The sequence below is a fragment of the Nicotiana attenuata genome, unplaced genomic scaffold, assembly GCF_001879085.1.
Source record: "Nicotiana attenuata strain UT unplaced genomic scaffold, NIATTr2, whole genome shotgun sequence".
In the NCBI taxonomy this organism is placed as follows: Eukaryota; Viridiplantae; Streptophyta; class Magnoliopsida; order Solanales; family Solanaceae; genus Nicotiana; species Nicotiana attenuata.
In genome coordinates, this window is record NW_017670722.1 from 61,841 (window position 1) to 84,197 (window position 22,357).

General features: G+C 37.9%; 1 protein-coding gene across 2 annotated transcripts; it reads right to left on the reverse strand.

Annotated features, from left to right (window-relative positions):
* Positions 1-1,047: 1,047 nt before the first annotated feature.
* Positions 1,048-20,966, reverse strand: LOC109242658. Of its 2 annotated transcripts, XM_019409496.1 has the most exons (20): positions 20,736-20,966; positions 20,056-20,194; positions 19,574-19,648; positions 19,340-19,455; positions 18,636-18,750; positions 12,407-12,529; positions 12,174-12,221; positions 10,983-11,170; positions 10,650-10,846; positions 9,880-10,163; positions 9,656-9,805; positions 9,006-9,395; positions 8,756-8,905; positions 8,528-8,606; positions 8,320-8,444; positions 7,729-7,920; positions 7,449-7,589; positions 7,097-7,240; positions 1,981-2,187; positions 1,048-1,436 (listed from the first exon to the last, which is right to left on the reverse strand). In XM_019409496.1, exons 2-20 carry the CDS (start codon positions 20,188-20,190, stop codon positions 1,320-1,322), a joined length of 2,976 nt encoding a protein of 991 aa, XP_019265041.1. In that variant the 5' UTR covers positions 20,191-20,194; positions 20,736-20,966; the 3' UTR covers positions 1,048-1,319. The 2 variants fall into 2 exon arrangements, with proteins under 2 accessions (XP_019265041.1, XP_019265042.1); XM_019409497.1 differs by lacking the exon at positions 12,174-12,221 and having other exon boundaries at positions 1,073-1,436.
* Positions 20,967-22,357: the final 1,391 nt, after the last annotated feature.

Consider the following 22,357-nt stretch of genomic DNA (forward strand, 5'->3'; position numbering starts at 1 on the left):
ATATGTGTACTCTTTTTCCTTCTCTAGAATTTTTTCCCACTGGGTTTTATTTTAGTTAAGGTTTTAACGAGGCACATTATCTGTTGAATAGACATTCAAGGGGGAGTGTTATAAATAGAATTTTATTTATGGTGAATGTCTATATTTAGAGAGATTCTAGGATTTATTACTTGGTGGCTAAGTCACCCTCTCCCTATAAATAGAGGGTTCTATTCCATTGTAATTCATCCCAAATCAATAAGAATTCTCTCCCTCTACTTTTCTCTACAATACTCAGAATTCTCTCCCTCTACTTTTCTCTACAATACTCTTCTTCTTTTATTGTTTTATAACAATTTTCGTTATTTCTCCTCAAATTTTATTCATACCCACGAAACAAATACAACGATAAGGTCCTTAAATACAGCAGCACATTTGTTTGTAAGTCAAAGGTTTCTTAATGGTTGAGAGTACGTGCATACAATGAAATTGTTCAAATTTATAAATTTGGTAGCATTTGCCATATGTCACATCGTGCACGTTACTACAATATTCTTTGCACTAACAGCATTGTATTATCCTCTCTGATTTGTTTTGCTTATTTCTTTAAAACGAATTGTTATTCTATGGTTAGCAGTTTATATTTTTCATGACTTAGAGATACGAATCTCGAAGTTATTGCCTGAATCTTAAAGATATCATATATGTAGTTGAAATTTCATTATTTCGGTGTTAACATTGAGACACAATGATTAATTGACAGAAGTACATGCATTGGTTATATATCATTCTTTTATATATGATTGTTCCTAGTAATTATAAGTTGACCCTTCACGATATTTTGAGTGAAATGATAGTAATTAATGGATAATGAGTACTAATGACGAGCACGAGAGTTTACGCGGACATTTGAGCATTCCTATATAATATACTACATTTTTGAAATAACAAAAATATCATTAAAATAATTATGCAAACACGTTATTATCCTATTTTGGGCGCATACAGTACTAAATAGAGGACATGTACATGTACATAATCTAGCACCAGAAAGCACGCCCGGGGTGGGGGGTTGCAGAACATATTGAGGAGCTGCAGTCTTAAAGCCAGTTACATAATAATACAAGTTAGAACTAGATACAGCCAGAAATGCGTTAGTCATACTGCACTTTACAAACAATGATCCAGCAAACTTGGTTAAACAAACACTAACATAGAGTACTCAATACATTCAGGCGTGGCAGCTCCAGGGTTAGAACTAAGTAAAAGACTGAGCTAAACCTACTAGTCACCAGTAGAGCTACTTGTCATTTACAACTAAACAGACCGGTTGCGTGCATTTAACCTCTAGCTGCTCTAAGGAAGTTATCAAAAGGACTTGCAGGAGGTAGCCTAAGTGCTAACCATGGTTCCTTTGACAGCGGAGGTCCCCTAAAAGTTCCCTCTTCTTCAAGTATCTGCAGCAAACACAAGTTGTGAAATGTTAACACATGCCCATATGGTTATCAAATACAAGTAGGCAAAACGTTACGTCTTAAAACAATCATCGCGTAGTAAGGGGCATAAATAAAGACTCATAAAAGAACAAAAGCAACTTCTATACTAGGCAGTGGCGGAGGCAGGATCTCAACGAAGGGGGTTCAAAAAAAGTTTTTGTAGCTAGTGAGAATTGAACCTGTGACCTTATGAAAATTTTGAACCCCCTTAACCACTAAACTACACTTTTGGATTGTGTTAAGGGGGTTCAAAACTTAATATATAGAGATAAAAACCAAATTTTGCCTTATATATACAGTGTAACTGAACCCCCTTGCGCCCCCCTAAATCTGCCCCTGATACTAGGATGTCAATTTGCTATATCTCCTGTAAACATACTTCGAAACTGATTAAAAACAAAATCATATGAAAACACATTTGTGCTCAATGTTTATAAGCGTACACAAGTGTCACAGGATTCAAAAAACTGAAGATTTAGTTAGAAGACAGTTAACGCAGTATCACCTTCGCGACTGCTGATGGTCCATTTGTTGGGAAGCGCGGATACGCCATGCCAGCTGCATTTGTACAGCGATTTTCATGAGCTAGCCAATTGGAGAGTTTCTTTCTTGTGTCAGTGCCAAGAGATTCACATTGACCAGCAATGGTATCATATGGAAGCGGTGAAGTTGAGACAGATGAACCAGCTACTTGACCAGCCACCTCGAGTGCCTGAGACCACAAAACCAACTTAAGGAACAATAAAAGAGATGCTGCTTGATTGATGGGTCCATTTGCTCTCAAACCCCACATAGTAATCATTATGTTGGTGATCTGTCTGCTCCCATCCTTTGGACTAACCAAAACCATGACAGTTTTATGCGTGCCCAGATTCAGTTCTTAATACAACCTAACTAAATAGCATTAAGAAGAAATTTACATCATATATCACTTGGGCCATATAGCCATCCGAAAATAGCCTACATTTGAAGCCCTAACCTGGTTTAGCCCAGGTTGTATATGTTTTGAAATTTTGTTTTCACCCGGTAGCCCACAAATATAATTAACGGTGTTTTAGTTTTCTTTTTAAACTTTTTTTCTCTCACTGTTCTTCTCACGCTTTTTTCACAGAAGTACGAAGGCAACCGTCCTCCATTGTTGCGTCTCAAATAATTTTTCGAGCTTTCACTCTTATTTTCAGGTAATTTTCATTTTATGCTTTTACCGATGTTTTGGTTTTTCTGATTTTGACTTTTTTTTTTACAATTTTGTTGTGTTTCCCATTCGATTTTGTGTTCCTTCTATCTTCATTCTGGGCCTAAACTTGGTGTTTCAGTTTGCACGCTTTATTATTTCGACTTTTAGGGTAGAATTTATTATTTGAGTTTTGTTAGAATTTGAAAAAATCGGCCTCTGCTTTGTGTTCATGGCCTTTGTTTGATTTTTGTGTTTTCCTTCACTTTTGTTAAAGGTTTGTTTGTTTTATTGTAGAAAATGCGTTCGAAAATGTCTGCTTCTAAAAGTCGTATGAAGGTTGCTGGAAAAGGTGTTAAGCTCGATTTTGCGAAAACATTGAGGGACTTGCCCTAAACCCCTGATTCTGAAGCGAATAGGCATGTCCAGGCCCCCGATGATGATGATTTCGAGTCTTCTGCTCCTACAAAAAAGTCGCAACAAGAGAGCAGTCGAATGACTCGTTCGCAAACGAAGAATACTCCTACTCCAGTTAACATTGTTAGAATAAGGAGTAAGAAATGTGGGAGACATGAAAAATCCAAAGAAAAGCTGAAATTTGATTTGGTTGATGGAAATGATGCAGGCCCCAATGTTAATCCGAATAAGAGAAAGATCAAGGACGTTAAGCATAAAAAGAGCAAGATCGAGGACGATGGTGAGAGTGGTCTTGATTGCATATCCAAAGAACAAAGGATTGCTACTCGCCACAAATTGAAGGAGAGAAAAGCTAAGCTGAAGGTATTCACTGTGTTGCTATTAATTTTATACATCCTTATACAATTTCATACAAAGTTATACGGCTGTTTATACAAGTACTGCTACACTGATTTATACAATATTTTAGTATAGTTTTTGTTCCTGATTTATTTCTTGTTGTTTTTCCATATGCAAGGTTGGAGACTTCTATATACAATCAGCTGATCATTTCCAAAACAGAATTAGTTCCCATCCCGAGACTGATATTGTCAGCATTTTGAAACAATGTTTGACTGACACGCAGCTTCAAATGTTCCGTGCTAGCTGGTTTGGCTACTTCTTGGACCTGCCTCAATTTAAAATTCAAAATCAACTTATTCATTGTATACCATTGAGGGAAGTCATCTCGGAGCGGGAAAGGGAGTTGTGAGTTAAAATCAATGGTTGTTTGCTGCGGTTTGGCATTGGAGAGTTTGTTGTTATCACTGATTTGAAGTGTGTAGAAGAACAACCATAGATTTTAACCCACAACTCCCTTTCCCGCCCCGGGACGACTTCCCTCAATAGTATACAATGAATAAGTTGATTTTGAATTTTAAATTGAGGCAGGTTCAAGAAGTAACCAAAACAGCTAGCACGAAACGTTTGAAGTTGTGTGTCAGTCAAACATTGCTTCAAAATGCTGACAATATCAGTCTCGGTATGGGAACTAATCCTATTGTGGAAATGATCAGCTAATTGTATATAGAAGTCTCCAACCTTGCATATGGAAAAACAACAAGAAAGAAATCAGGAACAAAACCTATACTAAAATATTGTATAATCAGTGTAGCAATACTTGTATAAAGATGTATAAACAGCTGTATAACTTTGTATGAAATTGTATAAGGATGTATAAAATTAATAGCAACACAAGAAATACCTTCAGCTTAGCTTTTCTCTCCTTCAATTTGTGGCGAGTAGCAATCCTTTGTTCTTTGGATATGCAATAAAGACCAATCTCACCATCGTCCTTGATCTTGCTCTTTTAATGCTTAACGTCCTCGATCTTTCTCTTATTCGGATTAACACTGGGGCCTACATCACCTCCATCAACCAAATCAAATTTCAGCTTTTCTTTGGATTTTTCATGTCTCCCACATTTCTTACTCCTTATTCTAACAATGTTAACTGGAGTAGGAGTATTCTTCGTTTGCGAACGAGTCATTCGACTGCTCTCTTGTTGCGACTTTTTTGTAGGAGCAGGAGACTCAAAATCATCATCATCGGGGGCCTGGACATGCCCATTCGCTTCACAGAATCAGGGGTTGAGGGCAAGTCCCTCAATGTTTTCGCAAAATCGAGCTTAACACCTTTTCCAGCAACCTTCATACGACTTTCAGAAGCAGACATTTTCGAACGCATTTTCTACAATAAAACAAAGCTTTAACAAAAGTGAAGACAAGTGAAGGAAAACACAAAAATCAAACAAAAAACAAAGGCCATGAACACAAAGCAGAGGCCGATTTTCCCAAATTGTAACAAAACTCAAAAAATAAATTCTACCCTAAAATTCGAAATAATAAAGCATGCAAACTGCAACACCAAATTTAGGCCCAGAACGAAGATAGAAGGAACACAAAATCGAATGGAAAACACAACATTGTAAAAAAAAAAAATTCAAAATCAAAAAGCCAAAAAGTTAAAAATAAAACAAAATTTAAAACCAACAGAGTGGTAAAAGCATAAAATGAAATGAAAATTACTTGAAAATAAGAGTGAGCTCGAAAAATTGCTTGAGACGCAACAATGGAGGACGGTTGCTTTCGTACTTCTGTGAAAAAAGCGTGAGAAGAACAAAGAGAGAAAAAACTTTAAAAAGAAAACTAAAACACTGTTAATAATATTTGTGGGCTATCGGGTGAAAACAAAATTTCAAAACATATACAACCTGAGCTAAACCAGGTTAGAGCTTCAAATGTGGGCTATTTTCAGATGGGCTATATGGCCCAAGTGATATAAGATGTAATTTGAAATAACGCCCTTTTTTCGGATATGGGCCTGTTATTTTTGGGCTACTCAATTGTAAATTGAAATATGGGCTATAAAGTTGAAAAGTAGGGAGCCCAGTTGTTTTTATATGAAATTTTCCCTAATATTAACGCAAAACACGAGTACTCATATATAAAAGATTCCAATCAGGGAGCAGAATTTGCCCTTGTCAAACAATGGAAGAAGCGCAAAAACTGTTTTTATGTCTGAAATTAGGCAAGACCACCTAGCATAATATTAGAGGAGCTGTAATCCATCTCTTTAGCTTGGCAGGAGATGCAAATATCAAGCTAACTTTATGAATTTCAAATGCAAGCTGGCCAATACAAGAACAAGCAGATATTTAACAGTTTTGTTTCAGCTTCAACTCAAATTTTTTTCATTTTGTATGATATTGCAAGAAATAAGGACAATACGTCTATCATGTTTATATTTTTACTCCCACTAATTGAAATTACATTCTTCTTGTGCTGTTTCAGACAATACAGAGTTGACGTTCAAAATAGGCTAAACAGTACAACCATTGGATCAAAATATGAATTGATAGACAAGTTTTCTAAATTTCTTAGTGTGTATGTGCGCGCGAGTGTTTTTTTGTGTTTATGTGTGTGTGTGTAGAGAGAGAGAGAGAGACAAAAAATGCAAAAACGCACTAAATTTTCGATTCCAATAAAGGTGAAATCTATTTGCAGAAAAGTTCATTTAGCATCACCTAAAATCAGAACCAGGAGTACAGATAAGGCCATCTCCAAGGTTGCACCAAATTTTGCACCAAATTCAAATTTGGTGTAAAATTTGGTATTTTTTTTGCTCCAATGGAACAACAAATCTTGCACCATTATAGTGCATGAATTTGGTGCAACACTATTCATCACACCAAATTTGATTTATTATTATTTTATTCATCTTTTATTTTTTGGACTTTTAATTTATCATATATTGTGTATATAATTAATTTTTATATTAAGATCTTTATAATTTTAATTTTATATTAATTTTATTATTATTATAAATTGTATAAAAAGAAATATAACCATTATTTAATAAATGATTATATAAGTGGTGAATGTGAATTATATATAATGAATATGAAAAAAAGATAGTATTTGTTTGAAGGAAATAAAAAATAAAATTTAAATAGAAGATAATAATATAATATAGAAGAGAGAGAAGAAATATTATTTTTTGGTGTAAAAAATGGTGTAATGGTTGGAGTAAATTTGGTGTTACACCATTTTGGTGTGAAATTTGGTGTTAGGGTTGGAGATGGTCTAACAGTTGCAGTTGCAGATAGCTAGTTACTTTATACTGTATTTCTTTTAATAAAGACTTATTCCTTTTCTTTGAAATAGTTTTTCATTTTCAATATGGAGATAGCCTATGAGAAACAGGTAAATCAACTATTAGTCACACCTCCCTAATCTTGTAATTCTTTTAATGAAGGCTTTCCTTTTCTTTGAAATAATTACACTCATTTACAATATGGAGATAGTCCATGAGAAACAGGCAAATCAACCATTAGTCACACCTCCCTAATCTTGTTTATAATTAGTAACTTTTTTCTTTAGGCTTGACTATATTCTACTTTGACAAAGCAAGCTCATCTATAGGGGCACACAAAGGCAAATAGACAGGTGCATGTTTGTGGATAAAGATAAGGAGTTGCATGGATTATTACCGATTCAAGAAGCTGTCCGATGCTTACAACATGAGTCATTGAAGGGGATGGAGACATAGGAATTTTGGGAATGAACCTGGTGAGGTCAGCAATTGAGGATTCACTTACTTTGTCATCCTCTACAAATGAATTTGGAGATAAATCCTGCAGCAATAAGCGACAAACGTATAAAAATGGTTGTGATTCAAGGCGATGAGAGCATATATTAACAATAAGAAAACTGGCAGCAGACACTCCACTAAAAACTAGGGAATAAAATGGAGAGATTCATGTAGCAATAAGTATAACGACGAATGCAAATCCACCACCGTTGTTACATCACAAAAAACACGTGAATGCTTGATGAGCATACCCCATCAAATGAAGGTGAATCTCTGGAGTGTGATCCTATTTGGACATGATCTATGTCAACCATTGATTGTAGACAAAATATGAAAGTATCATCGGGTGTGAAATCCTCTGATAGCTGCTTGAATATGTTATCTGCCTCAACCTAAGGCACACCCCAAAAGAATAAGTAAGGACCTATATAAATCCATTTTACAATTTTTTTCCCCCTTTTTAAGGACTGGAGAGAGGAGGTTAGTTAAAAAATATAGTAGTATGCATAATATTTTTAAGACAGCTAGTACCTCTGCAATGCTAGACAAGCTTTTAACTAAGATATCCTTTATTATCTCCTGGCACTCATGGATTTTGCTCCGCAATTCTGATAGTGATATTACAGCTGCTTCATTATCAGCTGCAGAACAATATGCTCTCACATCTGCCTGAGGCTTCAGGTATACTTGATAATCATCATTGATACCCAAAAAAGGATCAACCTGAATATGAAGGGAATTAGCAGCAATTAATACGTACAATATGCTAAAGATACAACAAACTTGTTAAGCAACATGTTAATAGAGATGAAACAACATTTTCCGTAACTTGTTCCACAACAGAAGAAGACTTTCTTCTACTTCAATGTTGTTGCAATCATAACTTGTTCAACAACAGGAAAACAGTTTCTTCTATTTCCATAGTGTTGCAATCACAACTTATCCAACCCAGAAAAATAGTTTATTCTATTTGCATAATGTTGTGAATATCCTACCCGTTATGAGTCTTTTAATGAAAAGGCAAGATAAGACCCCTAGTTTGCATTAATTTTTCCAAGTTACAGAAAATGTAGACGTGACTTTGAGAATTAGCTTATGAAAATTTTATCATAGATTACTCACACCACAACCCCGTAATGATTCGAGTAAAACATTCAGGTCAGTTATCTGATAAATCTTCGCTGTAAATGCTAACATTGCAGCTGATAACACAAGAAGCGAACGCTGGTATGCTGGAGGCAGCGACCCTGAAAGAAGATATTCACAAGGTAATTTTACCAGACAATAATGAGTTCGTTACTAGTTGGAAAACTACAGTACAGTTCCATACCATTATTTGGGTCCACGGATAACTTCATAAGTGATAGGGGAAGCTGACAAAAGCAGACCATTAAGTTATTGTGGGTTTTCTGCAACAATAGAAGATTAAGAATCATCAGCATTTAGATACAAGATGCTTAGAGAAAGCAAATGACTGTTTGAAGGTCTACAAAATGCAAGGTTTATCCACCCAAACTAACATGCATAACAAATGAGTTATTTTAATCTGAATGCGCACCCTAACACGTGAAGAAATAAGCGTTAAGCAGAATGACTGAGCTATAGCTTCAATATTTGCAGGTAAATTATCTGGCATGTTGGCTTGGGTCCAGAGGGCTGACAGCAACTGGACAATTTGATCCTTGTTTAGCTTCAGAATGTATGGTTCCTGTGTCAACCAGTAAAAATCGAGGTTCAGTTGGGCCAGAAATTAGCGGGAATGAAAAAAAAGAGCTAGAATAAAAATGTGATATCACTAATGTACTTACACCCTCATTCAAGCTACCAACTGATACAGCTGTGCAATCAATCATAGAACTAATATTTTGAAATTTTGGAGAATTTTTTAGGGCCCAACCCTTATTCCGTTCTTCGTCAACAATGTCCCTCTCCTTTAAATCATCTGGACTACCAGCCCCTTCCTTCAACTTAATTCCATCCTTTTCCTTTCGAAGCTTCTCAAGTAGAGCGGTAATTGACACAAACGTAGATGTGCCATTGGCATTCCATTTCCTTGTATGGTTGGCTATGTCATGTCTAATATGGTTCGAACTTGGAATTAGGAGAACGGAAAAGATGTGGTGTCCTCCAATACGAATTTCGACATCTGGATGCAATGTCACTTTCAGTAGCTGAACAAATAGCTCTTCAGGGAACACCTACAAGAATTAAAAGATAGTTAAATACAAAAGTAAATCCAGTTTCAAAAGCAAATGATATAGAAGATGAACACATACTTCAATTCATCAATGGGAATTTTCTTTCTCGTTGCATTTTCAACATCACGTATTAGTTTTCATTAAAAGATGAGAAAATGTGCAATTAAAGCTCAAGTGGAGGAAACATATTTTCATGTAAACATACTAGCCAGCCATCTAAGAGGACCCAAAACATCTGATAATGAAAGCTAGCTTCTTACCTGTTGGCATCGTGAAACGACAGATGCCAACGAGATCATATGAGCAAGTATGATCAAGGACCCCATTGTAGCCCTGGCAACCACTTTAAGAGATGGCAACTTCTCCAGCATCATTGCCATCATATCAAACAGTGGTCGTGCATCAACAATCTAAGAGGAAAAAATCTGTTAATATCAAGAAATACAAATGCCTATCATATCCTTCATTCATTAACATAAATTACCCCTTTTGCAGTTTCTAGGAAGCATTCTTCAATGGATGTCTGAAGTGCAAGATTGAAGTTTAGCTCTTGCTCTTGAACCGATTCAACAGTTGCTTGAAGGCTTTTACGCAAGTGTCTGCACAAGTCACTGACAAACCGTACATCTGAGAGCCTAGCTCCTAATCTGATGAGCCGAGCCAAAGCAGTAGCAGTTTGGATGACATAAGACATCATTTGAGGATCATGTGCCACATTTTTGTGGTCTAAATGGCGAATTACACCAGTTAAAATCAGTTGTTGATTCCCTGAGAAGAACCACAAGCATTAAGAAAACATTTAGATGCTATCAAGTCAATTCCAATATTTGCGCCATCAATGTCCGGTAGAATTATTATGACTACAAGAAATTCAATGTCATGGCAAAGCATTTCATGATAACATAACAGATACCAGACCTATGACCCACCAGTTTAAGCAATATACTAAACATACAGTCCTTTTGTTATTCACCTTCTTTTCAAGACACGGTAAGGAAATACAGGTTGCGGAGAAGATATAGCAACTTTTGTTAGCAGGAATGTAGTGTGGAAACCATCAAAGAAATAACATCTTTACAGCAACATGAGATATGGTAATACAACGATAGATTGATGAGCAAATTCCGACTACCAAGAATCTTAATCATGAGGACAAGGACAAAGGAAAAGTTGTTGTAAAACACAGGCACGTCGATACTGGGAGCAGTAGGGATAATGACAGCAGGTCCAAGAAGCAGTGCATTGGTGGATTACCTGAACTTTCTACAAGGTAGACCATATCAGAAAGAACCATCACAGCCAATCCATGTGGGGAAGCCCAGTGCCTCCCATGGTCAAAATGGACAAACATTGGATCTAATAGCCGGCGCATTGTACTGCTCTCTTTGGCCAAATCAGCCATCTTTTCCAGACATATTTGAGCCCACACTTTTGGTGTTTCAATTTCTTCTCTGTAGAAAAAATCTGAGTTAGACAGATAAAGAAAGGAAAGCAGATAAATTGAGTAAAAACAAATATCAACTCATTGGCGGCGGTTGCAGTTATCTAGTAAGGAAGCCAACTTTTGCTGGATTTAACGGCACCAACCTTGTTAATAAAGATGGATCTTTCTTATTATGCCGGGGTCTAGTTATGTGGCAAGGACCATATTCACTACCAACAGCTCTTCCTTCAGATCTAACTACTTCATCCACCCAATTGTGGTGTGCCTCCCCTCTTTCAAAGTCTTCATTATGGATTTCAGGCTCATAGTTATCCAGAGTAACATGAACAATCTGCACAAGTTGATAAAGAACTTCAATGATGTCTGGTAATTGTCAACTGTTAACAAAAGATAACCATAATTAGAAGAAAACATCCACAAGTTAGATATTTCCTAGTCAGTGAATCTAGAATAACCAACTGGAATGAGAAAACAAGACAACTTTCCTTGAGCTACAAATGAGCCAACCCTAGCTGATTTCTAGAGGTTCGAACTTGGTTTGGCTAATGCTACAAGTACAAGCACAGAAAAGCATGGCACAACTAGCATATGAGCCAAGGAGCTTAACTCGAGTAAATCTATTGAAGCTCATGCTCAAGCTAAACTCCGCTAGTTTAGACAAATGAGCGGAGCTCAGCTCAAGTTCAAGTTTATTTTTTGATAACCCGAGTGCTGAGTTTGAGTTTATTAATGAAGCTAGTCATCTATTAGTTTGTTTAAACTTCATTTTCTTTAGTTTTTTTTTTTCAGAATAAAATGGCATTCATATGGTAAGTAGAAATAATCATTTTCTTATGTGGACCTTTCATATTCACAAAGGAAAATAGGAACGAGGCAAGAGCTGAACTGATCTACCAAGCTCAGCTCATTTCCTAGAGCTATACAATAAGCATGAATCTGTTTTGCTCAATAAGTAAACAGATCAGCTTCGAGCTTATACAGGCTCAGCGGAGTTCATTACATCAGTTCATTTACTGGTCTAATATTTCACTTGAAAGTCGATGGCCATGAAGAATTTATGTCAGATCAGCTTGAAAGACAAACGAGAATGGATAGAGGACTCGCTAGGACCCCAGCCGAGCTGGGGGGGGGGGATTTACAATGTTATCCACAACATATCACAGTCTATCATAGGAACTTAGTAGCAAATCATTATGAAAGTCATGAAATATGTCTGGCAAAATGAAGAATCCATAACCATTGCAAAATTATCAAGAGGGAAGCAATAACGTAATTATAAGGAACTCGAACAAGTTGCATGAGAGAGAGAAAGAGAGAGAGAGAGAGCTCTTAACCTCATCAAAATCAACAAATATATGAGAGAACTCTGCCATGAACCAAACCTGCAAAGGTGGAATCAATTGCTCAGATCCAACTAAACATTCAGCAAACTTGTATGAGGTACAATGCCGCCAAATCATTCTCAAAAAAAAAACGTTCTCAAAAGAGGCAAAATGTTGCCAAAATAACAAAACCATTGTTAAAACATTGTTTTCAACTCCAACCATAAAAGTTAACTCCACAATACCATGGCAGAAAGACACTGCAAACTTGATGCCCTCAAGCTCTGATGTTCTTCACCAGTCTCCCTTGCCAATGAACATACTTTGGGAACCAAAGTTTCTATGTTATACGTGTATGTTCCATCTACCTGCTTCCAGAAGAAGATGGTAAGTAATTTTACTCATCAAAAAACCTAATGGCAATCTTCTTTCGGTGTAGAATGACTCCTGGTACACTATAATTAGGAAGTAGTAATACCACATACAAGATTCTTGGGCAAAAAAGATTCTACAAACAAGTTGATCTAAAATGGACAAGATACAAATCTTAGATAACAAATACAATATGGTTAGAAGAGACTCTTCACACAGGAAAATTAAAGTAGGACACGCGTCTAGACAACTAAGACAAACCCAAACATATTGTCATATGCTTTAGCTTCAATAACACAAGTATTCACTACTAAAATAACATAGTTTAGCAGTAATGCTTCATATCGAGGTGAACCAAACAGGACAAATAAATTATCGATCCATAAAATGACTATAACTAGACTATGAAAATATGTTCATAGCATTTGAAACTTCAAGAAAGAATAAACAACAATCATAACATGCTGGAGCCTAAAACTATGAACACCCAATAAGGATAATCTCACTCTGAATTCATCAATTAACCTGTAGGTGCAGGTAAACTAACCTACTCTTCCTTTATCGGCTTTTCATTTCTTACATCCTTTTGGAGTTGTCATCTGAGACAACTAGAATCATGATAGCAACAAATTTTAGTATCAATACTGATAGTTCTTGTGTAAAGCTGACCAGGAAAGAATCCAATCATCTTTCCAACTGGACTAGATTGACATGCATAGAGATGAGTAGATGGCAATTGGCACAAAAACAACACTAGATTTAATCTTTCCAATGATGCTTTGGATTTCTCAGAATTGCATGTTGAATACTGTGAGAAAGCACGGGAGAAAATATATTATTGATGTATATTCATATGTTACAATGAGCCCTATATATATACACACATAACATGTCCTACTCCTAATATATATTGGATTAGGGTTATTTATTTATTCCTATTTACATGACTATTCTAACACTCCCCCTCAAGCTGGTGCATATAAATCATATGTACCGAGCTTGTTACATATGTAGTTAATACGAGGACCAGTGAGGGACTTGGTGAAAATATCTGCAAGCTGATCATTCGACTTCACAAACTTTGTAGCAATATCTCCCGAGAGTATCTTTTCTCTAACAAAGTGACAGTCAATCTCAATGTGTTTAGTTCTCTCATGGAACACTGGATTTGACGCAATATGAAGAGCAGCTTGATTATCACACACAAGTCTCATCTGACTAATCTCACCAAATTTCAACTCCTTGAGCAACTGTTTGATCCAAATTAGCTCACATGTCGCCATAGCCATCGCTCGATATTCTGCTTCTGCACTAGACCGAGCAACCACATTCTGTTTCTTGCTCTTCCAGGACACCAAATTTCCTCCTACCAAGACACAATATCCAGACGTAGAACGTCTATCAGAAGGTGATCCTGCCCAATCAGCATCTGAGTATCCAACGATCTGCTCATGGCCTCGACCCTCAAACAATAAACCTTTGCCTGGAGCTGATTTTATATACCGAAGAATGCGAACAACTGCATCCCAATGACTATCACACGGAGAATCCATAAACTGACTCACAACACTCACAGAAAAGGAAATGTCAGGTCTTGTCACTGTAAGGTAATTTAATTTACCAACCAACCGTCTATATCTTGCAGCATCGCTAAGAGGCTCCCCCTGTCCTGGCATAAGTTTAGAATTCGGATCCATCGGAGTGTCAACCGGTCTACAACCTGTCATTCCTGTCTCTTCAAGAATAACTAAGGCATACTTTCGTTGTGAGATCACAACACCTGAGCTAGACTGAGCGACCTCAATACCCAAAAAATACTTTAGTTTGTCCAGATCCTTAGTCTGAAAGTGTTGCAAGAGATGTTGCTTCAATTTAGTAATACCATCCTGGTCATTGCCGGTAATAACAATGTCGTCAACATAGACCACCAGATAAATACAGAGACTCGAGGCAGAATGCCGATAGAATACAGAATGATCAGCTTCACTCTGAATCATGCCAAATTCTCGAATAACTGTGCTGAACTTACCAAACCATGCTCGAGGAGACTGCTTTAGACCATAAAGTGACCGACGCAAGCGACATACAAGGCCACGAGACTCCCCCTGAGCAACAAACCCAGGTGGTTGCTCCATATAAACTTCATCCTCAAGGTTACCGTGTAAAAAAGCATTCTTAATGTCTAGCTGATAGAGGGGCCAATGGCGAACAGCAGCCATGGATAGAAAAAGGCGGACTGATGCTATCTTAGCCACAGGAGAGAAGGTATCACTGTAATCGAGCCCAAATATCTGAGTATATCCTTTGGCAACAAGACGAGCTTTAAGACGATCAACCTTACCATCCGGACCAACCTTGACTGCATACACCCAACGACAACCAACAGTAGATTTACCTGAAGGAAGAGGGACGAGCTCCCAAGTACCACTCGTATGTAAAGCAGACATCTCGTCAATCATAGCCTGTCGCCATCCTGGATGAGACAATGCTTCACCTGTAGACTTAGGGATGGAAACAGAGGACAAAGAAGATAGAAAAGCATAATAGGGTGATGACAAACGATGATAACTCAAACCGACATAATGGGGATTAGGATTAAGGGTGGCCCGTATACCTTTCCGAAGTGCAATCGGTTGATTAAGAGGAGACAAGTCCGCAGTATTAGCAGGTTCGGGTGCAGGACATGAATCAGCTGGACCTGATGCTGGGCGCGGACGACGATGATATGTCAAAAGTGGTGTTCCTGTGGCACTAGACTCCTCAACGGTTGGAATGGATAAGACTTCTATAGCGGAAGGTGAAGGAGGAGCTATAGGAGACTCGGGTAAGACTTCTGTGGCGGAAGGTGAAGGAGGAGCTATAGTAGACTCCTTAAAGGTCGGTATAGGTAAGACCTCAGATATATCAAGGGGGTCAGAAAGGTCAGAAGAGGTAAAGAAAGGTTTAGACTCAAAAAATGTGACGTCAGAGGACATAAAGTACCTACGAAGATCAAGTGAGTAACAACGATATCCCTTCTGAACACGAGAATAACCAAGGAAGACACACTTGAGAGCACGAGGAGCTAACTTATCTTTCCCAGGGGCTAGGTTATGAACGAAACAAGTGCTCCCAAAAACACGAGGGGGAACAGAGTATACGGGTGATTGGGGAAACAATACTGCATACGGTATCTGATTCTGGATGGGAGAGGAAGGCATCCGATTAACTAAATAACAAGCTGTGAGAACTGCATCGCCCCAAAAACGCAGCGGAACATGAGATTCAATGAGAAGTGTGCGAGCAGTCTCAATGATGTGCCTATTCTTTCTCTCTGCAACCCCATTTTGCTGAGGGGTATAAGGACAAGAGGTCTGATGAATAATTCCTTGAGAAGTCATAAACTGCTGAAATTGAGAGGATAAATATTCTAAGGCATTATCACTGCGAAAAGTGCGAATGGAAACACCAAATTGATTTTTAATTTCAGCACAAAAATTCTGGAATATAGAAAACAACTCAGAACGATCTTTCATTAAGAAAATCCAAGTACATCTTGAATGATCATCAATAAAACTAACAAAATAACGAAATCCCAAGGTTGAACTGACTCTACTAGGACCCCATATATCAGAGTGAACTAAAGAAAAAATAGACTCTGCGTGACTCTCAATACTACGAGGATAGGAGGCTCGGGTATGTTTCCCGAGCTGACATGACTCACACTCTAATGTGGATAAACTAGACAAACCAGGCACCATCTTCTGAAGCTTGGATAAGCTTGGATGTCCTAAACGTCTGTGAATTAGGTCCGGAGGATCTGTAACTAGACATGCCTTGGAGGATTTTAGGGAGTTAAGGTAGTAAAGCCCTTCTGATTCAAGTCCTGTTCCAATCGTCTGCCCTGTACTGCGGTCCTGCATAATAAAAGAATCATCAATAAAATATATACCACAATGGAGGGCACGAGTCAAACGACTAACAGATGCAAGATTAAAAGGACAGCCAGGGACATAGAGAACGGAATCTAGAGTGACAGAGGGTAGGGGATTCGCTTGTCCAACTCCTTTTGCTTTGGTTTGAGACCCATTGGCTAAAGTAACAGTGGGAAGAGACTGTGAATACGCAATATTTGACAAAAGTGATTTATTACCAGAGATATGATCAGAAGCGGCTGAGTCCACAACCCATTGTCCAGGAGGACTAGACTGGGAAACACAAGCAAAAGAATTACCAGCAACAGAAGTATTAGTCTGAGCAACAGAAGCTACTTGTGGAGATGTCTGCTTACTTGCTCGATACTGAAGGAACTCATTATACTCCCCTTCAGATAAAGAAAATCCCTGGTTACCTGTAGTCTCAGTCTGAGCAACATAAGCATTTTTGGTTGGGCGGCCATGTAAAGAATAGCATACATCACGAGTGTGTCCAAGTTTATGACAATAGGAGCACTTGGGTCTAGATTTTCCAAAACGACCTCCTCCTCGTCTATTTTCCATAGTATGAGATGCCCGATTGTCCACTGATTGGGATACGAGGACAGATGAGTCAAGTGTCTGTGATGAGCTCACTGGGTGACTAGGTGCTGCAGCAAGGCGAAGTAATCGAGAGAATAATTCATCAACTGTGGGGACGGTTGGACTAGCCAAAATCTGGTCACGTACTGAATCAAGGTCATTAGGGAGTCCAGCGAGTGTAAGAACTAGAAACATCTTCTGTCGTTGCTCTTGTTGTTTTTCAATACTAGCAGAAACTGGCATCAACGTCTCAAATTCTTCCATGACTGCCTGAACTTGTCCCAAGTAAGTAGACATATCTAATTCCTGTTTCTTCAAGCTTGTCATTCGCGATATTACATCATAGAAACGAGATATGTCATTAGTGTATAGATTACGAGCCTTTTCCCAAACTAAATAACATGTCTGGAATGGACGGAACAAGGGCATCAACTTGGAATCAATAGATCGCCACAGGATACTACATAACTGAGCATCGACCTTCTCCCACTGTGTTTTGGCCTTTTCATCACCTTCGCTAGCCTTTTTTGTTAAATGATCTTGAACTCCTTGACCTTTACACCACAACTCGACAGATGAAGCCCAATCTAAGTAGTTTGAACCTCCCATTAAAGGTTCTGAGGTAATCATAACACCGGAACTGCCAGAACCCGGGTTTCTAGACCCGAAAGCATCGACTCCCAAAGACATGGTTGGATTATCACCAAATAACAAAAAGAATCAACTGAAAATTCTCTGAAACAGATGAAGAAAACACTGTGTTTGCCGGAAAAGTACTGTAGCTGCTGGAAAAATCAGTGTAGTCGCCGGAAAAACTCAAAGTGGTCGGAATCAAACGAAAAAGGTATGGACAGACTCGGAATTACTAGGCGATCCGACTGTCCAACTGGAAGATTTTCAAAAAATGGCCGAAACAGTGCCCACGCGCCGGCGCGTGGGGGCGCGTGGGTCAGATTTGCCGGAATATCGCCGGCGCGTGAGGGCGCGTGAGGGGGTGTTTTCCGGTGGGGTTTACTGGGGTTTGGTCGCCGGAGCCTTGGGAACCCTGTGGTGGTGTTGGTTTTTTGCACAACACTGATAATTAGTGACTTTGACGCAATTAGTCACTTAGGTCACCGGAAAATTGCAAGGTGACTGAGTTGTTTCTTCCCGGATATCGTTGGAATGACGCACAACGATAAATTTCTCACGGTTGCTCTGATACCATGTGAGAAAGCACGGGAGAAAATATATTATTGATGTATATTCATATGTTACAATGAGCCCTATATATATACACACATAACATGTCCTACTCCTAATATATATTGGATTAGGGTTATTTATTTACTCCTATTTACATGACTATTCTAACAAATACCAAGGCCTTTGGAGCCAATAGAAGCTCTTAAAGTGAATTAAATCGTGCAACACTACTTTCATCAACCAGGGCGCCGCGGTGTGAAGAATACCCAACTAGACATGTTCAAGAACGTTTCTTTTACATCTCATTGAACTGTATAAGGTATTTATGTTAATCAACTACTCATTACATCTGCAGAATGCATCCCCAACTGAGAAATTGACATAACACATAGCTGCATTCATCAATATTTTCATTAATCACCTGACTGTAAATAAACCTGGTCAGAGTCTGGCAACCAATAATCCTGATAGCATCTCTCTTAGAGTCATCCAGCAGTTCAACAACCATGTCTAAAAGGCTTGCAGCAAAACATGCCCTGCAGATACAAAAATTGGTAGTATATTACATTCCTAGAAGATAAAATGGAAGCTTACTCCAAATTGACTTCATTTCACAAAATATAATGATCTGAGTTATCTAGGACAGGTTTTAACAAACCAAGAGAATCTAAACCATTACATAATAGAATCACTCTACCAGTTAGCGTATCAACTATCAAATAGACTTAACGACTGGCTAGCCTATTGATGGTTGGAATTAATATGCAACTAGTTAGATGGTAAGTATTATGTGAACCTGTGATTATTGATAAAATGCAAAATCTCGGTGGTAAGGAAGCTCAATTAATGATAACTAATATCAGATTAGAAATTGTGGCACACCTTATCTGCTCTTTTAAGTTATTTATTCTGAAGGTAAGTTGCTACACCTTAACTGAAAAAGTGCTTCAAGAAATTAAAGAGTGGTAGTGGGAAATCATGGCTAAAACGTAGTAAGGTTGGATAAAGAAGAAAGGGCTAAATTTCACTCTATCATATTCGGGATAGTAATACAAGAGAATATTTTGGGGTTTAAACTCTTATAATTCATCAAGGTTGTTATATATATGCACAATAATAACTCACATTTGTTCTTTGCACATGCAAAGCAACTTATTGTACACCTCCGCAATAACATTGATAAACTTAATGTGCTCACTTCGCAGTTCTTTGTGGCATCTTTCTTCAAGATACTTCGCAATCTGAACAAGGAAACCACAACATCTTTAAAGGATGCACTATTATTCATATATTTAAGCATCATTTTTTCCATGCTATATGTAAAGTTAAAATTTTCACAAGCAGAGAGAAAGTCAATACCTTTGGGATTCTGAAAGGGTTTTTTGCTGCATATTCGCATAATTTCACTATTTTCCTATCATTAGGCGAACCATCCTGCATTCACAAGATGCAGAGTAATTTACTGTGGCTATCACAAGTACAAAAAAACAGATTCATGATTGCCAGAAATGCACTTAAGCAAGCCAACACTCATGATATTTTTGGATTTGGGTCCATCTGCTCTTCTCAAGCATAACAAAGCAGTCTAGGTACAAAACTAATATTGGACGACGGCATCAGACAGTGGAACACAAATGTCTAATAGTGGTTCAGAGGATTAGTGTTTGACTTCTACTCCTATGCAGCGTGAACTCCTTATGAAATAACCATGAAAACTAAAATTTCCAAGTCACCTGCTTCCACTTTTAGAATGCAAGCAATTGGACAGATAGATGAAATCACAACTAAAAGAAATAAAGACCCTAGTTAGACCTCAAGAAAACTAAATGGAATGTACTTACTGGGGTTTTAGGGAAGATTTCAGCTAGCAATTTCTTATAACGCTTCACGGGTTGTCGAGATCGAGACCTCATAGCAGGACAGCAGATGCACATGTTCCCACATGCTGGAAATAACTTCCTTGAAATAAACCCCATTTTCCTTCAAGTTTCAGAAAAAAACAAGTAAATTTTCTCAGTGATACAGAAAGAACAAAAGAACCCAACATACCCCATATTAGAAACATACATAGAACAGCTCAAAACTCAAGCCAAAACCAAAATGCAGTTAAGAAAAATCATCCCACCAACCAGAAAGGGCAATAAAAGTGTTTTTAAAATTAAAAATAAAGAAGAAAACTTTCTGAAAACCAGAGGCTTAAAAGGGTGAAGACCAAGATCATTAATTACAAAACAGAGAAGACGTAATCATGTATACTTTAACAAAAAATGAAAGCCCACAATGAAACCAAAAGAATGCAAAGAAAATAAAAAACCAACAGGCTAGGCTAATGATCAATAACCCCAAGAATGTGCACAAAAATTTTCCAAGAAAAACAACACCAAGAGTTAAAAATAAGCAGTAACCTAAGAAGAGAGAAAGCTTCAACTTCATTAACCCATAAAAGGGCCATAATCAAGAATTACTTGGACAAATACACAGCACAATATTACTACTAAACAAGTAATTAAGATTAACATACCTTCAACTACAGAAGGAGATCTGGGGAGTGAAGAAACTCCAACAGAGGTTTCAACTTTGAAAGAAGAGCTAATGAGGAGTGAAACAAGAAAAAAAAAAAGAATCAAATGTTGGAAAAAGCAAGAAAAGAGACAACAACAAAGTGAGCGCGTGTATTTTGAGGAACAAATCTTTAAACGAGGAAACAACAGCATGGGCTTGGTGTGGGGGGGGGTTAAGGGGGGGTGGGTTCAAGAATCAAAGACCAGTACTAGAAGAGTAGGCACAGAAGAGATCACGTGATTGTCAGGTCACTTAAAAGAGACTTGCTTTTGTCTTTTGTCTGTCACCTCTTTGAACAAAGGTCCCCTTATATACTTTATTTTATTTTCGTCCTTCTGTTTTTAATTTTCTTTGGAATAATTTTCCACTTTTATAGTTTTTCTTTTTTCTTTCTTTTAACTGTTCTTTCTATGGTCTTATATTGAGTCTCTCTTTGTAGGGGGTGGGGGAAGAAGTTTGAAGAAAAGGTGTTCTGATGCATATGATTTCTTTTTTCTTGGTCTACAAATTTTTGAATTGAAATATGAGCAACCACTTTTTAACTTTTCAGAGATTTTAGTGGAAAAAGATATTTGGTTGGAATACTATGAAATATCTAATCAATTGTTTCTTATTGGTAAAAAAAATTAAGGTGAAGTAGTGTTACTTTAGTAAAAGCCTGTGTATCCTAAGATGCCTGCTTAAACACCAACATTGACAGTGTACTTTTTGTTTTATATCGAGCTTAAAGTTCTTTCACGATTATGGGCAAGAAAAAGTGTCAAAATTTAACATTTGTTGAAAAATTAGTGATATCTTATACGGTAATGTTCATATCTTGACTTGCAAAATATTTTCTCTTCTTAATTTATATCTACTTATTATTTAGTAAGTTATTTTACAACTAATAGAGTTAAATTGGCCGTTAACTAGCCGTTGGAGCAACGCCTATATAAATATGGTCTTGGTTTTGAGTAGGACTAAAACAGAATATCTGGAGTGTAAATTCAGCAGCGTGACGGGGGAAGGGGACGTGGTAGTGAGGCTCGACTCACAAGTCATCCCCAGGAGAGAAAGTTTCAAGTACCTAGGGTCTATTATCCAGTGAGATCGACGGGAATGTCACGCTCCGCATTGGGGTGGGGTGGATGAAATGGCGGCTAGTCTGGAGTCTTATGACAAGAAGGTGCCACCGAAACTCAAACGTAAGTTCTACAGAGCGGCGGTTAGGCCGGCATGTTATATAGGGCTGAGTGTTGGCCAATTAAGAATCCACAAATCCGGAAGATGAAAGTAGCCGAAATGAGGATGTTGAGATGGATGTACAGGCTTACTAAACTGGATAAGATAAGGAATGAAGATATTCGGGAGAGGATGGGCGTTGCTCCGGTGGACAACAAGATGGGGGAAGCGAGACTTAGATAGTTCGGGCACGTGCGAAGGAGAACCATAGATGCCCCGGTTAGGAGGTGTGAGCGGTTGGCTTTGGCAGGCATGAGAAGAGGTAGAGGGAGGCCTAAGAATTATTGGGGCAAGGTGATCAGGCAGGACATGGTGCGACTTCAGATTTGTGAGGACATGACTCTTGATAGGAACGTGTAG

Bases quoted from the DNA above. Each gene is read 5' to 3' on its own strand.
- LOC109242658 (XM_019409496.1), bottom strand. From the start codon at position 20,190: ATGGGGTTTATTTCAAGGAAGTTATTTCCAGCATGTGGGAACATGTGC. The intron at 18,751-19,339 runs GTGAGTTATTAT...TTGTATCTGCAG, and splicing joins TGCATGTGCAAAGAACAAAT to GGCATGTTTTGCTGCAAGCC. The intron at 8,445-8,527 runs GTATGGAACTGT...ATCTTCTTTCAG, and splicing joins ATCCGTGGACCCAAATAATG to GGTCGCTGCCTCCAGCATAC.